This window comes from Nelumbo nucifera, chromosome 1, assembly GCF_055504915.1.
Source record: "Nelumbo nucifera cultivar China Antique chromosome 1, China Antique-T2T, whole genome shotgun sequence".
Classification (NCBI taxonomy): Eukaryota; Viridiplantae; Streptophyta; class Magnoliopsida; order Proteales; family Nelumbonaceae; genus Nelumbo; species Nelumbo nucifera.
The window spans coordinates 179,535,282-179,550,823 of NC_142649.1; the positions used below are offsets into that span (position 1 = coordinate 179,535,282).

At 34.8% G+C, this 15,542-nt stretch overlaps 1 protein-coding gene across 1 annotated transcript; it reads right to left on the reverse strand.

The window, feature by feature from the left end:
* Positions 1–5,460: 5,460 nt before the first annotated feature.
* LOC104600321 (protein trichome birefringence-like 23) lies at positions 5,461–11,212 on the reverse strand. The gene is made up of 4 exons (XM_010263201.3): positions 10,869–11,212; positions 10,253–10,534; positions 9,440–9,717; positions 5,461–6,539 (listed from the first exon to the last, which is right to left on the reverse strand). Exons 1-4 carry the CDS (start codon positions 11,026–11,028, stop codon positions 5,766–5,768), a joined length of 1,494 nt encoding a protein of 497 aa, XP_010261503.1. The 5' UTR covers positions 11,029–11,212; the 3' UTR covers positions 5,461–5,765.
* Positions 11,213–15,542: the final 4,330 nt, after the last annotated feature.

The window sequence follows — 15,542 nt, forward strand, 5'->3', positions numbered from 1 at the left end:
AAACTCAAGGTATGTTTAAGTCAATTTCTAAAAAGCCAGAGCATGTATTTTACTCTAAAAAAATGAAAACTGGCTGGTTTTATAAAATGGGAAGTAAACATGTATTTTATCCATATAAATACATATATCGGTCGGTTAAATTAACCACCGGTTTTTTCTAAGATAACCAAAAATCGAATAGGTCTTTCAGTTTTGCAAAAATTCTGAACTGAAACCGAACCAATCAATTTAATTAATCACATTTTTCGAATAGGTTTGTTCAATTCAGTTAGGTTTTTCAGTTTTTTATGACCACCCCTACCCATTAACTCTTTTTCACCCACTTTGAACAGAGAAATAAAAAAAAAGAAAGATAAGTACTACACATATATGTAAGAGAAAGGACAAAGGGTGGCGATGATTACCTTTAAGATCATTTTATCCTTTCAACTAAGTTTATCTAAAATACCAATTCTTACATGTTTCTCTCAACAAAGGGTGGCGATGATTCCTGCCCTCTATGGAACTGCTACCGAACAAGCAGTTCATCTTAACACTTTGAATGAGTGTTTGGTCTTTAGTAAAGAAAAGAAAGAAAGAGCTCAATTATATTGTTGGCAATTGGAAGCAGTGGAAATGCATGCATTATTGTTGGCAATTGAAAGAGCTCAATTATATTCAGGTAAACGGGTGCTTATCAAAGGTGATTGTTGTGTTGTCATCAACCATTTCAGAGATAAGCAGATTGAGGCACGTTGGAGGTGGAGCCATTGCTGGTGGATACCAATAAGGCTTAAAGTATCAGAAACGCAAGATGTATCAAAAAGACAATTTTAAAAGACGTATCAGGATATGCTTTGGATATTTATGGATATTGACGAAAAATCAAGATGCACATAAATATGGTAAAAAATTCAAATAAATCTTAAAAAATATATTACTAACTATAATTACAAATTTTATATGATTGTAAATAAGTCATTTAAATGTAAAATAACCATATTTTAATGGTTTGTATAAAGTGTGACATCCGAACACAATTAATAACCATTGAAAAAATGATGGAATAACTACAATATAAAAAAAATTAAAATGTGTATGTCAATTTTCAAAAACCAATATAATTAATCTTAATATTTATCAGTATATAAATTTTAATAATTAATTCTAGCATTTATTAATAAAAACTTGTCACTCATTAAGGAAAGTGAAAATTTACTTAAAATTAAAAATACATATAATCATAGCAAATAAATATGTGTGACTCATTGGCAAACTTGTGGTTGTTAAAATTTAAAATCAAGTGAACAAGGTTTGAATCTTGCTATAGCTAAAATTTGAAGTTTTAGCACTAACAAAATGAAATTAATGATAGGGGATCACTAATTAAATGAATTAATGAGAGAATTTGAATTAGGTGCTAAAATTTAAATTTAAATTTAAATTTACCTTGGAGTAATTAGCTAATTAATGAAAGAAAAATTAGACTTAAATAAACGATATTAATGAAAAATTCGGTATTAAATATGAATTAACGAATAACGATACAGATCCAAAATATATCGAACTATATCGAATTCTTGTCGGAACGATACGATATACGGACCAATATGTTGTAATATTTTGAACCTTGAATACCAAGAGTCTTGCTTCTAGTTCTAGTCATGGCCTTATTTCAGTCCAGTACATTCAATGATCTCAAAATATTGTTGCTGATGCTTTTGATAAGTTAAAGTGGTGTTTATTGTCACATACATTTTGAGACTAGCCTAGCAGTGCTCCCTCATGTATTCTATCCTTCGATTCTTGTTCAATTAATTTTTTTAGTAGCAAAAAAAGAACAAAAAGAAAGAACCAAAGAAATTAAAAAAAAAACAGTAAGTGGTTGGTGGTTGGTTTTCAAATGGTATGGTTTAGAACGAGTATTTCATAATTTTTGCCATCATTGTTGCTAGCACATAGAAACTTGGAGGGGTAATTTGATAATGTCATTTTTTATTATTAACCCCATTAACCACTCAGTGATGAAATCTAAGATTATAGATGGGTTTCATTGTATAACAAAATTGGGACAAAGTGTCACAACCCCAAAACATAGAGTGAATGTCTGTAGTTTCTCATTTATTTATGTGGATTTCAATTTCATTGCTCATTTCAATCAATGGAACACCAAAGGCCAGGTTGGGGGTTGAACTTAAAGCCATCCTAGCTATTAGTGTAAACGTTATACTTCGGCAATTTGAAGAGTGAACATAACAGTGTTCATTGTGCACATTTGTAGCAAGGGCATAGTCGTAATTTTAATATCATCATCACTTCAAGATAGTTAAAGCCTTAAAGCTGTTCATTTGTGTATTTATTTGAAACGTGAAAGGAGGCTTTTGCAAACGTCAAAGTATAATGGAGGTTTAAGTATATGATTAAGTGATTTTTTTCTTAATTTAAATATCTAATATTAACTGTTCCATTTTTCTTTTTAAGAACTAATGGAGATGACTTTTAGATGGCAACTTGGTAAGACTTTACATTAACACCATCTAAAGGTCAGAGTATATGTAAGTAGTTTCTTATAGAAAATATATATTAAGTAATTATTCCTATTTTTATTTGGAAGATTGGATCAAATTCAGGTATTTCTTGGTCCAATTTATAAGGATTCATTTGTGCATGCATCTACAAATATTATTTAGGGTTATTATTTAAAACACAAATATACTTTTATGTAATACCAAAAAAAAATACTGTTACGACTTTCTTTTAAATTTATCTTAACCTTTTGATACCTCTAGCGACCCAACTGTTAGACATTTGCCGTTAAAAATCCAACAGTGTTTGTAAGATCACAATGGTGCCCCTCTATTCAATTCTATCTTTGACCAAAATTCCAAAAAGTAGGTCCTCTCATTCACTCTAATTGAACTGGTGGTGGGTTGATGGATGAGTGAATATGAAATAGACAATAAAGTTCGGAAGAAATAAATCAAGAGTATTTTTATCATAAAAAAAAAATAGATGATAGGGTAGTTTAGTTGTTACTTGTATTTCTGCCCGCATTGTAATCAAGGTTCAAAATATTGTTATCTATTAGTCGATACATATCATATCAGGGTCTTTCCAATACACCCCTGCAAAGGGTGTATCGGGTCAGGCCATGGTTCAGAGAGTAGTCGGAACTTAAACCGACCCCTCTGAACTGGTTTTGAAAAAAATAAATAAAACACAAAAAAAAAACACTAATACAAGATAATATATACGTCAGTAGGGCGTATCGGCCTATATTGATATTTAGATCCTTGATTCTAATACCAAACGGTTATAGAAGATAAAAGCACTAATCTTGTATTTTTTTATTTGCTGGGCAGTAAATTACAAAGACCCTTTGTACATGGGGTCACTGACAATTAGCCCCTGAAATTTCATTTGTGACAAAGACCACCTGTATTTTGGAGTCAGTGACAATTACCCCTAAGCTTTTTCGTTTGTGACAGACACCCCTTGAACTTTCACTTTATGACAAATACTCGTACTTGTTATCAAAACATCCACCTAGACTTTTCTTATTTTCTTTTTGTCCCCTTTTTTCTTAAACCCTAATTGACCCAAAAATACCATACCAAACCAACTAAAATAACAAGAACCATTTCATTGATATAGAAAAACAAGCTTCTTTAAATTCTTGTTTTATTTCACTGACATTCATATCAGTGAAATAATTGTCACTGACTTCATAATTCATAATTCATTTGTGACAAAGACCACCTGTATTTAAATTCTTGTTTTATTTCACTGACATTTTAGAATACTAGTAAATATGTAGAGTAAACTATTTATAATTCATAGACAATTTCTAAACCGTTACAAATAAATAATTTTTAAACAGTTATAAATGAACAGTTTCTAAAATAAAAATAAAAGATATATACACGCTTTTTATGCCCACTGTATTCTTACATAAAGAAAATTAAAAACGTTCAATAAAAATGTCATCCAAGTGATACGTACCAATTCAAACCAAGGACCTAGTTCATCAAAGCAAAGGTCAAAGTTCAAAGCATTATATCAACTGACAATTTATGAGTTCAGAATAATAAAAATACTCCATTAATCAGAAACTCTTTACGCAATTGTTTTGTATTGAAATTCTCAATACTTTGAACTTTGAACCAAAGTGGTATCCGTGCCAAAGCTTCATAAGACAGAATTTGTGATTCCTGCCATTAATAAACATCTTACATCAGTCTTAATTACTAAGTTCAATGTAAAAATGCAAAATCTTATATATGGTTTTAAACTTTGAATTCGAGTGATGCATATTTGCTTGCACTCTTCCCAAAAAAATTGAGGTTTGAAATGTAAACACAATATATAGGCAATTACTCCTTCACCTTTTATATCATCTGGGGATTCATGTTTCCCTATCTCTCCTTCTTTTCATTACCTTTTCTTTTAAATCAAACACAGCCCAAATGAAAGTATTAGAGATAATTGCGGAAAAATTATACAATGGGCCAAAGTAAAGGGAATTTCCTATAATTTACCCTTTTTTGTGAACAGGAATTTGGGAACTTGGCAAGATGAGTGTTTTATTTTTCAAAAATGTGTTAATATTATATTGCAAAAAGACTAAAGCATAACAATACAGCATAAAACCTTATATTTGCAAATTTGCATTATATGCATTTGTATTTACACTCTTCTCAGTTTGGTAATAGTATAAATACAAATATGTACAATGTAAATACTGTGCATATTTGTATTGATACCCTTCCCAAACTGAGCCTAAGAAATAAATACCTATTTGGGCATAATTCCCCATTAATCTTGTGAAACAAATATCCAAGGCGTGAATTAGCTGCAGGGCTAAACATGTCTTATTTACTGATTCAAAGAAAGGAGGAGGTCAGGTTGCTTTCGTTTTCATCTTCACCCACATCAACTTTTTTGCTTCCTCAAGGCAACCTAAATAGATCGAAAAGCAAAGTTTTGATTTTATTTTTACTGTTACAAATATGCACAGTATAAATACATACAATATATAATGTTTTGCAGTCTATAAATTTGCATTTGTACTCCTTCCTAACTGAGCCATGATTGGCTTTATGGTTCCAAGTTCCAACACAGAAAACCACATGAAGCTACTCCAAGTAATTTACTGTGTACCGGTACCACGCCTTCTCAACTTTAGCATCTCCAAAACGCAGGAGCCCTGCCAAACCGGGCTATAATAACAATTTTCTAGCAATCTAGCCACTGCCCATCATCTATTCCTTTGGAGCAATGACATTCCGAGGCCCTGGGCCCAAAAGGCCCATCTTTTATTTGTTAAAATGGTCCCAAAAATGACTCGGTGTGACATTAACCAATTTCAGTCCACATATTCATTTCAGTAAACTTATTGAGGCCTTTCTATTCATTCATTTCATGGGCCTCCAAATTTTTCAAGCCATGGGCACATAGCTGTTGACAAAACTGCGAGAAGTGTGATACAAAGATCAATTTCTTGAATTTGGAATGGGAGTTGCTGTAAACAACATAATAGTTAATGCATTACAAGTTACTTCTGAACCTTCCTAATCAAGACCTTAACCCAGAAGGCAACATGCAGAAAACCAGCTCTGCAACTCATTCACTGGATGGGCTCCCAATATGGCAAATCCCCTTTCCTCTATGACTTTGTTAAACAATCTTCTCCTTTGCCATCCAAGAATCTCAAAAATCGGAGATGTGAAGACTGATTGCAACAAAGATATTTTTACATCGATCATCACACTCAACAATGGAATGTTTCAGCTGTTTACCACCATTTCCATCAGCAAATCGTTCCATGAGTCTATTGGTCCTGGCAAGCACCAATGGAGGCAATCATTTTGAACTTTTGCATTTGCATCCTCTGCAAATGGGTGGAAACTCCGGTATGGACCAGGATGCCCATCAGGCCTCAACAACGAAAGCCGCGTAGTATCCATAAGTTTCACATTCAACCCCTTGTCAGATGCTGTTGCCACTGCCTTGGCAAATTCCTCCAACTCGATGTCATGCATTGCCTTGTCTACATCTTTTATATCAATCTCACCTTCTTTAAATGGTGCCGTTCTGTTGCAAGTCCCTCCACTGAACCATTCACCATTCTCAAAGTGATCTGGTGTTGTAGTCCTGAACAAAACGAACCCCTTGTGGTTGGATGTGGTGATGAAATTGAACACCAATTCAAGGGCTTTACGATAAGCATAGTCAAACCCGAGATCAGTTAAATTCCTCCCTCGACAGTAGTGGCAACCCACGATTGTGTTGTTCTCATAGTAGATTGCAGTCTTGAGAAACCATTTTCCTCCAGCAATTACCACGTAATCGAAGCTCTGATATTGGTCCATCCATTTACTGTCTAGTTTGTCAAGATGCAACTGAACTTCGGATGTTGAAACACCATTATTATCTTCAAAAATAACAGCTTTCACAAGGAAAGGGGACCAAACTACTGAGATTGTGAAATTGTAGGAAGGGAAGTGCCATCTTTTGGATTTGTATTCCTCATCATGGTAGACTTCCACTGCCTTTTCTACCTGTGGTAACATAAAAATGTCACATTGTCAATCACAGTGCTTCCAAAGCGACGTTTCTGTGTCACATTTACTCTATTTTCAGTAACATCACCGCATTGCTCAGAACATATGATGGTGCAAAAGAAGCAAACATGAAATTAGACATTACGTACCGGATTTTAAAACCAAACCACTTCACAATAACAACAAAATACTTCAGCAGCTTCTTTTCTAATATTCAAACCTAGGGGAATTTATTTCACAAAAATAAATAAACCCACAATGCATTGTCAAAGCATGCAAAATAACAAGTCTCATATTGTTAAAAAAACAAGCTATTAAAATTTAAATAGTCCAAATTAACTAGTTATACGCACTCTTTAAACTCTCACCAAAAGGCTGATTAAAGAACAACTCACTAAAAAGCAGGAAGCTTACCAGAAAACCATCTAATCTAAGACCTAGAAAGGCTTCTAAATAACCACTAAGAATCCCAATCACAATAGGCAAGTAGTAATTGGAGCAGATAAGAAAACTAGTGCACCAATTGAGAGAAACGCAAGCTGGCATTCATTCAATATTCCTTTGCTACAGCAATGCTCATGGGAATTAACTGTGTGAATTCCTAATCACTGCATGTTTCCCTTCAACAGGTTAGATCTTTCTGTCAAACAAACCTATTACAATCCTTCAAACATGAAGAAAGGATGGTGCATATGCATTCTATGGTATTGCAGACTTAATAAAAGGTTAAAAAATATTTTTTTTCTAGATTCCACTTTGCAAAGAACGAAAAGTAACTAGAGCAGTTGGCTCAGACACGGAAACCCACTAATCTATTCTGAAGATGGAAATACTTCACCAAGGAATTAGAAAAGAGAAATTCCTAAGCATCATAGTAGTCAAGGCTAGGCGACAAGGCGCCCTTGGAGCCTCACCTCTAATCGCCAAGCAGTTTTCTATAGTGTGTTAGACAAAACTTTTATATTCTTAATTTTTTGAGGTTATAATTTTAAAATAGACATTTTTAAACTAAAATATTCATTTTTTGTGTTTATGTACTAATTTCCTTTTATTATTTTCTTATTTGTTAGGGTTTAATCAACACAAACATTGCTAAATATTGTATTGAACCCTGAAAGACTTCAAAACCTGAACCAATAAGTAAGGAAGAACTTAAAATGTTGTCTAATCAACACATTTACTTCCTTTTCTTTACTAATTCTGTGTGTCTATACTATATACCAATTTTCTTCTTCCACCTTTTCTTTTCTTCTTTTCCTATAACAGAAATAGGGGTTCAGCCCTTATATTTTTTGAAATTTCTTTTCTTTCTTCTTTTTTCTCATTAATATGTTGGAATATGTTGATTTTCTATACTTTAACATGAAATTTATACTTTTCACATGAAAATTATGGATAATTAGTAAGGAAATATGACTATGGAACCTAGGGAACTACCCTAGGATACACATTTTTACTTGAAAAAATCCATTGCCTAGACGACAAGGCGCCCCCCTGTCGCCTAGCCCCACCTTGGCGCCTTGAAAACTATGCTAAGCATTCTTTTTTTTTCTTTTGTAAACATTACAAATCCATCTTACATCATAAATCTAAAATAGAACGTGGAACTTACCTATAGTGGCAGCTTCTGAACTCACTCAAAATGACAGAATGTTTGGTTCACTTCTGTTGGCCTCATGCTCGAAATTCTTGCTCATTCTGGGCCAGAATGAACTAACATCCTTGCTCACCATTGACCACTAATCAACAAGGGACTGATTGATAACAGATGCAGACTATGTGGTATTGGATAGGATCCTCATCTGATAGGTTGGGATCCTCAAACAATTTGTAGGAATTGAACAGGAATAGTTTGGAAGCTGGTGAAGTATTCTTTACTTATTGTGTAAGGGGGTGGGTGTTAATGATGGTGCAATCCTGTTTTGTCTTTGTTGTTGCACAACTGAGGGAACCTCTCTCTCACTTTCAATAAATACAAATTTCTTTTACAATTTAAAAAGTAGATAAAGACTCCAAAATGGACACAGATAGGAGAAACAGGGATATGAGACTCCATTCCCAATGTTAATAACAATAAGTCTCTTTATTATTTTTTTTTTTTTTTTGAAATGCTAATAACAATAATTCTCATTTATCACACTTATTATTGTTAAATATGATGCAGGTTTGGGCCTGGGATGGGACTGGAAAACATAGGCCCTAGCAGGTAGGCCAGACTAAGCTACAAATGACAACCCCTAACTGCAGCCCAAAATTTTATTTTGGTTCATTCAAAAGGAATGAGAATGAAAATTGTAACCAAACAGGTCCATATTCTTTTTTTTTTTTTGGAAAAAGTGTTTGGTTTACAGCAACATTTTCTCCTTCTTGCCCATTCTAGAATCTCATTCTGAGCAAAAATGAGAATTCAACCAAACATTGCCTAAATTGCCATGGCAATTTGAATGGTGAGGTTAAATTTATAACTATAGCTATAATACATAAGGTTCAAAATTTAATTTATGCTAAATAATTTGTTTTTACAAAGGTTGCGTAATTGCACTTGTTTCAATGTAAAATGGGTGGAAGCTTTTCCGGCTGAAATATTTGAGACATATTCATGATGAAAACTTTATTTTCCTTGCTCTATTTACATCAAAACAAATAAAAGGGATGAAAAACAAAGTTTTCATTAATAATAGCTGAAATATTTCAACCTGACAATCTTTAATCTATTATACAGACAAATAAACATAGCCTGAACTAAAATGAGCATGTCTGAATAAAAAAAAAAACATATGAACATTAAATTCTAAAGAGAAAAGCCTATAAATACACAAACCAACTTGATTCAATAAATAGTTAAATACGATAATCCAAGTATATGCCAGATAAGAAACAGCAAGGCTAAGAAGTACCCTTGATAGAATGCAAAGTAATGACTGAACGTGGTTGCGAGAAATTGAATCACCGATTAATGCCCATGATTTATTCTTCATCAGCTCGAGAAAATTCTCAGCATCAAACTGCGGCAACTCACAATTCCGAGGACTCCACCTCCAGTAAAGATACTCTGCATCAGGGCGACCATTCCTCATGCAATTCTGATGATCTTCTATGAAAGGGCAGGTCTCATTTGTGTAAATTGGACCTGATGGGTTTGAGATCCAATCTCCGGTGAAGAGATCGCATTTTTCTGCAATTAAACCAGTGAAATTGCAGTCGAATACAGTATATAAAAATAAAACGAGTCTTCTAAGTAAGGAACCCGTTAAAAGCAAATGATAACAAGGAAATATCAAAGTCGAAGTATGAGGATAGTTATAGTAAAACTGATAACTTTTTTATCATTCCAAATGCCAAGAAATTATTTTTCTTATTTTGAGCCGATCAGAAAGCAGATGTAAATTCAATACCAACATCTAGGTGAATCAAAATCACTTGATCTCAGAGATTGAAGAGGACCATAGTATGAAACTATGAATTTCTATACCCATCAGGTTTCATAACATCCATCAATATTTATTGAAAAAACAATTAAAAATAAAGCAACCCAAATCAAATAAACAAAAAGGGAAAAAATATCCGGGGAAAGCCGGGAAAAGAAGAGAAAAACGGAAGCAGTTTATTTGGCTATTTTTCTAGACTACCAAACGACTCTTCTGATTTAAATATATTGTCCATGCATTTATTCGAAAACCCCAAACAGAAAAAATTCGGAAATGGTATACCTTTCTGAGGCATCTGATCTTCAATCTCCGGGCCATCGATCAATGCCGGCGACTCAACAGGAATGGGTGGTTCAACAGGAATCGGTGGCTCAGAAGCCAGAGCCACTGTTTCTTCTACAAAGGGTGCTTCAGTAACGGGAGAAAAATCAAACGAGTGAAAGAAGAAGAGGCGAAAAGCAAGACCTAGTACAAGGATCGAGATGGCGAGTTTAACCAATACATGGTTGTACTTGTGAAGGGACAATGGGTTCCAATCGAATCTCATCTCCTTCAACATTTGTTCTGAAAAAATAGAAGAAAAAGTGAAACAACAGAAAATGAGCCGAGACCCAAAAGCTTTGCCACCAGTTGCCAGTGGTAATCAACAATACACCAAGAGCAGTAGAGCACACACTCAGACAGAGAGAGAGAGAGAGAGAGAGAAATATATATATAAAAACAGAATATAAAACACCCAACTATTGTCTGTTCTCTGAGCTGTGGCTGCGGAAAAAAGGATTTGATTTGAGAGGGAAAAATTAAAAGGGACGATAAATTAGACGGTTGGTTTAGAGAAGGATTAGTGAAATAGCCGTAGTAGCATTTAATATATGATTAATGACAAAAATCTCCTTACTCGTTGCAGTTTGTAGCTTGCACCATGCTGTAACTGGACAGGAATCTAATCTCACAAGAAAATAAAGGGAAACAAGCAGGAGGAAGAGACGGACGAACAAAAAAAGAAAAAGGTAAAACCGTAATTGTCCTTGATCAGCTTGCACTGGTTTGGTTTGCATTAAGCTAAGTTTGTACTTTGAAACAGTTCAAGTCTTCAAGAATCAGAAAACCCAACAGATGACCCAGATGAGCCACCTGCCTTACTAATTAATTAGCAATAACCACACCCCTCGTCTTCAAGTCTTATGTTTTTCCCATTCTCTCTATCTCGCTTGTGAACTTCGGGCTGTCATTTGTTCAACCTTTTTTAATTGCTAGTGTGGATTGGTTCACCTCACGAGTCACGACTCACGACTAGCAAATTCCGACTCTTCTGAGTGGATTGGATAGGACCCTCTTGTCCATCGATTATTGTGTTTCGTCTGATTTGTTTGTTGGAATTGTAGTGCAGTAAGATAATGGACATGGGATATGTATGTCCCCTACCGAGTGCGACTGGTAATATACACAAGTACCAATTTGCACTCAGAGTGACCAGGATGGACATGAGATGAGGTTGCCATCTGGCCACCTAGGCTTCGAAACAAACATTTTCGGCCCCACAAGGCTGCTCCTAATTTGGGTGGTTCGGTGTGGGGGAGGGATATCCATGACCCAACAACAGCAACATGACCTACAACAAAAGAGAAATTACTAAAACAAAGCTACCCAACCGATAGTTGTAAGTGGTTGTGTGGACCTCACGTTAGTGTATTGAGAGAAGGCACAAGACAAGGATAACAAGAAAGATTGGAAGTTTAGAGAGGAAGGAAAGAACAAGTGGGTACTTGGACAAATTTTGTACCTCGAAGAAAGAATATCTGTCATGTGGTCTAATTTAACCTATGTAAGTATGTCTATCATGTGGGATAAATTAAATAGACAACAGTTGGGGATTTGGGGAGGGGAGGGGGGGGTGTTAATTCTGATCTGATTGGTGGGATCCATCCATATGCCCACTCATGGTCATGCCCAGCTGGAACTTGGTGATACCTTAACTTTATTATAAAGACTCTCTCTTCACTCTGAAGACTGAAGTGGGAGATGAGAAGAGGAGGCCCATGCCCACCCACATTCCCAAACACCGCCCATTATCATACATAATAAATTTATGGGGATTCATCTACCTCTACCCTCTCAAGTCTCAGGGATTGTATTTGTATCCAACACCAACACAAACATTAATTTGAGCCCTCTCTTCTCGGCGTTCTCGCTCCTCTCTTTTTTTATTCTCTCGTTAATTAATGATGTTTCATCTACAGCCAAAGAAACAAAAGAAAATTTTCAAGTTGCTTTAAGAGTTAATAAATAGATGAAGCTTTTTCAGAAGCACAGGAAGCCATGTGTATATGCGTTACAGCTATCAAATTTAGGTACGTGGTCAGTTTCAAATAAAGGAGTCGTCCTCACTCCTCATCGATTCATCGTCTTTCTTTCTTTAGGAGATACGTCGCTTTACCATTTTTAGTTGGAGAAAAGAAAAACAAAGATGAACAATTAAAAATTTGTAATATTTGATTGTTGGGTAGAGAGAGCCAATAGGGAAGGGAACCGACCCGACGCATCAGTAATAATCTATAATAAACCAACCCCAGCGGGCAGCAGTACACTGACTAATTTATGAATCATAATATAATCTCACTGCTTTTTTATTAAATGTGAAACTCAATCCTACATTACATACACAACCCGACAAAAAAAAATAACATTTATTTATTTATCTATAATTAAAAGTAAATTTTCACGTACAAATAAACCGAAAATAGGTACAAGTGTTGCATCATAAATTGTGACATCACACACAGAGAGACGGTGCTAACTAGGCTCAGAGGTCTGCTTGGTTGTAGTAGAGAACTAGAGTGTAGAGAGACTGTCACCAGAGTTATGGGTTGTTTCGGGTACGGGCGGGTTATCCTGTCCCCGTGGTGCAGCCGAATGAAGAAAAATAAAATTGGGATTTTTGAACTGTAATAATACCCCTCAAAAATTTTTTGCAGCTCCTTCCTATAGTCTCTTTATAAACTGCATTCTACCCATAAATTTAGCATCAATTCACGGGCAGATTCAGTCCACCCTTAGGAAATCAAGGGTGAACTGAATCATAAAAACTCCAAAAAAATTTATAGGGAAACAGGGAGAGAGTCCATCATTTTGGATTAACAGTGTTGGGCCAGACTAGCAGAGATCAATAATTGGGTAATAAGGAGCCCATAAAAGAAGACTTGTTCAGGAATTGGATTAATTCGGATCCCAAATTCCAATGAGTTGATACTTTTAATCAACTAGCTTTATGCATACTGAACAATAATAACTACACATCTTTTCGTACCATTTATAACTTTACAACTTTTTTTCTTTCAAGGATCAACTGACAAAAGCAATGACTATATCTAAGAACAGGATTGTTCTAAACTTCTAATATATTTCAGTATTGGCATCTCTTCGAACAATATGTCTACGGTGATATACTATTTGAATTTAGCTCAATTAACAATCGAAGCTGTATTTTGGGCTTTGAATTCAGCTCGAAATTTAATTTAATTTAGACCTATCTAATAGGAGTTTGGAGTAGGGGAGATTAGATGGTAGTCTATCATGACACCATTTGCTACACACATGCACAAGACACTAGGCTACAACCGCACATTTCAAACTTGTATATTGTCAATAGTAATTAATGGGATCATGTGCGTGTAGCAAATCTAGATTCAACTATCATGTGGTTCAAATGTGGATTTTGGACAGGTCAGATGTAATAGGCATGTTAGGTAAGTACAATGAGTGAGCATGTAATAGCTGTGTCACACATGTTATATTTAATGTGCTTTTCATCCAAACATTTTTGTTCCGTTAGACAGAAATTATCCATTATCTTATTATTTTTTTCAAAATAATTAAAAATAAAAAACAATAAAAAGGAATAAAAACGTTTAGATTTTCATCCAAACATTTTTGTTTAGGTTTTCCTTTTTTATTATTTTTATTTTTAATTATTTTGACAAAGATAATAAAAGAATGGATAATTTCTGTCTAACGGAATAAAAACGTTTGGATGAAAAGCACATTAACTAGAACATGTGCCACATAGCTATTACGTATTCATTCATTGTGCTTACATAACGTGCCTACTACATCTGGACCCATTTTGAGTAGCAAAAGTTAGAAGGAGTGCATCTCATGCGGCTTGAGTCGATTTGAAGGTTAACTATCCCAACCCTAAAGGTGAAAATCTTGGGATTGGACCATCCCAACCCTAAAATTGAAAACCTCAGGCTTGGGCATGGCCCAACTTGAGATCAAGTCTTAGTTTTCAATCCAAGCCCTATCTGAGCTTAACTAAACATAATACAGATTGGGTTTTAGGCATCAGGTGGGGTGAGTTAGATTTAGCCAAAATCCGATATCTAGACATAATCTAAACATAATACAAATATATATTTTATGCATATATATGTACATAGGAGTGTCAACTGTATCTAAAAATCCTATTTTAAATTTCAGATTCAACATAACCGAAATGAATTCATATAATTTATATATAATATTTAAATTATATAAATAAAATATTTATTACATATATTAATTATCTAAAATAGTTAATTGGTCAAGTTCAAACATTGATTTTCAATATCTGTCAATATTAAATTGAATTTGCATATCAAATTTTCCAACCGAATTCAAATTTGTGTATTTATATGATTCAATACGGTTTAAAATGGGAATCAGAATCAGCAGGTATGAGATTTCCTTCCTAAGAGAAAGGCAAGGAATGAAGGAATGTCATGGGATTCCGTTTCCACTCAATCAAACAGTTAGAATCAGAATAGCCCATTCCGATTCCAATTTCAGACCCCTATTACCGTGAATCAAACGGGGCCTAAATATAATAGAAAAGAAAACGTATTTTTATATATACGTATGAAAATATTTGAACGGACTTGGGTTGGATAAGACCGAAGTTGAATTGGACTGAGATCGTAAGTCAGGCTAGGGGTACCCAAGGCCTCAACCCAAAACCCAATCCAAATTTAGGTCAGAGATCCAACTTTTCTGACCCAGGACCAAGAGCCGGTGCAAAATGGGTCAGGTCAGGCCCATTCCCGTTGCACTCCTATGGAAGATGGTAGACGTAGAGACAAGATTGCATCTGACGTGCATCAAGACAACAAATTACTCTACTCAAATTCTGAGCTGTATCCATCAATACAATATATATTATCTGTAGAATTGAACGCAGTCGTATTGTTTTGTTTATTTGCCATCTCCGAGAATGACGGTGTCCTACTCCTACCCAAAGCTAAAAAACATGAGAAAGAGAGAAGAGAGGTGGGTGTAGTACTGGTAGAGTGGTAGAGGTACCATACCACAAGTGGGCTGTGGGCACTCCTATATTTAATTACAAAAAATTCATGATTTGTCCCCGGGCCCATTGGATGGAAATTGAGTTGGGCATGCAATCACAAATCTAACACAACCCAACCTGGAATAAAGCGTTCGGTTAAAGATTGAGTCAGGGATTAAGGTTGAAAAATACCATGGCCAACTCAACCCAATCCAAACCCGGTACATTGTCATCAGTCATCACCGGAAATCT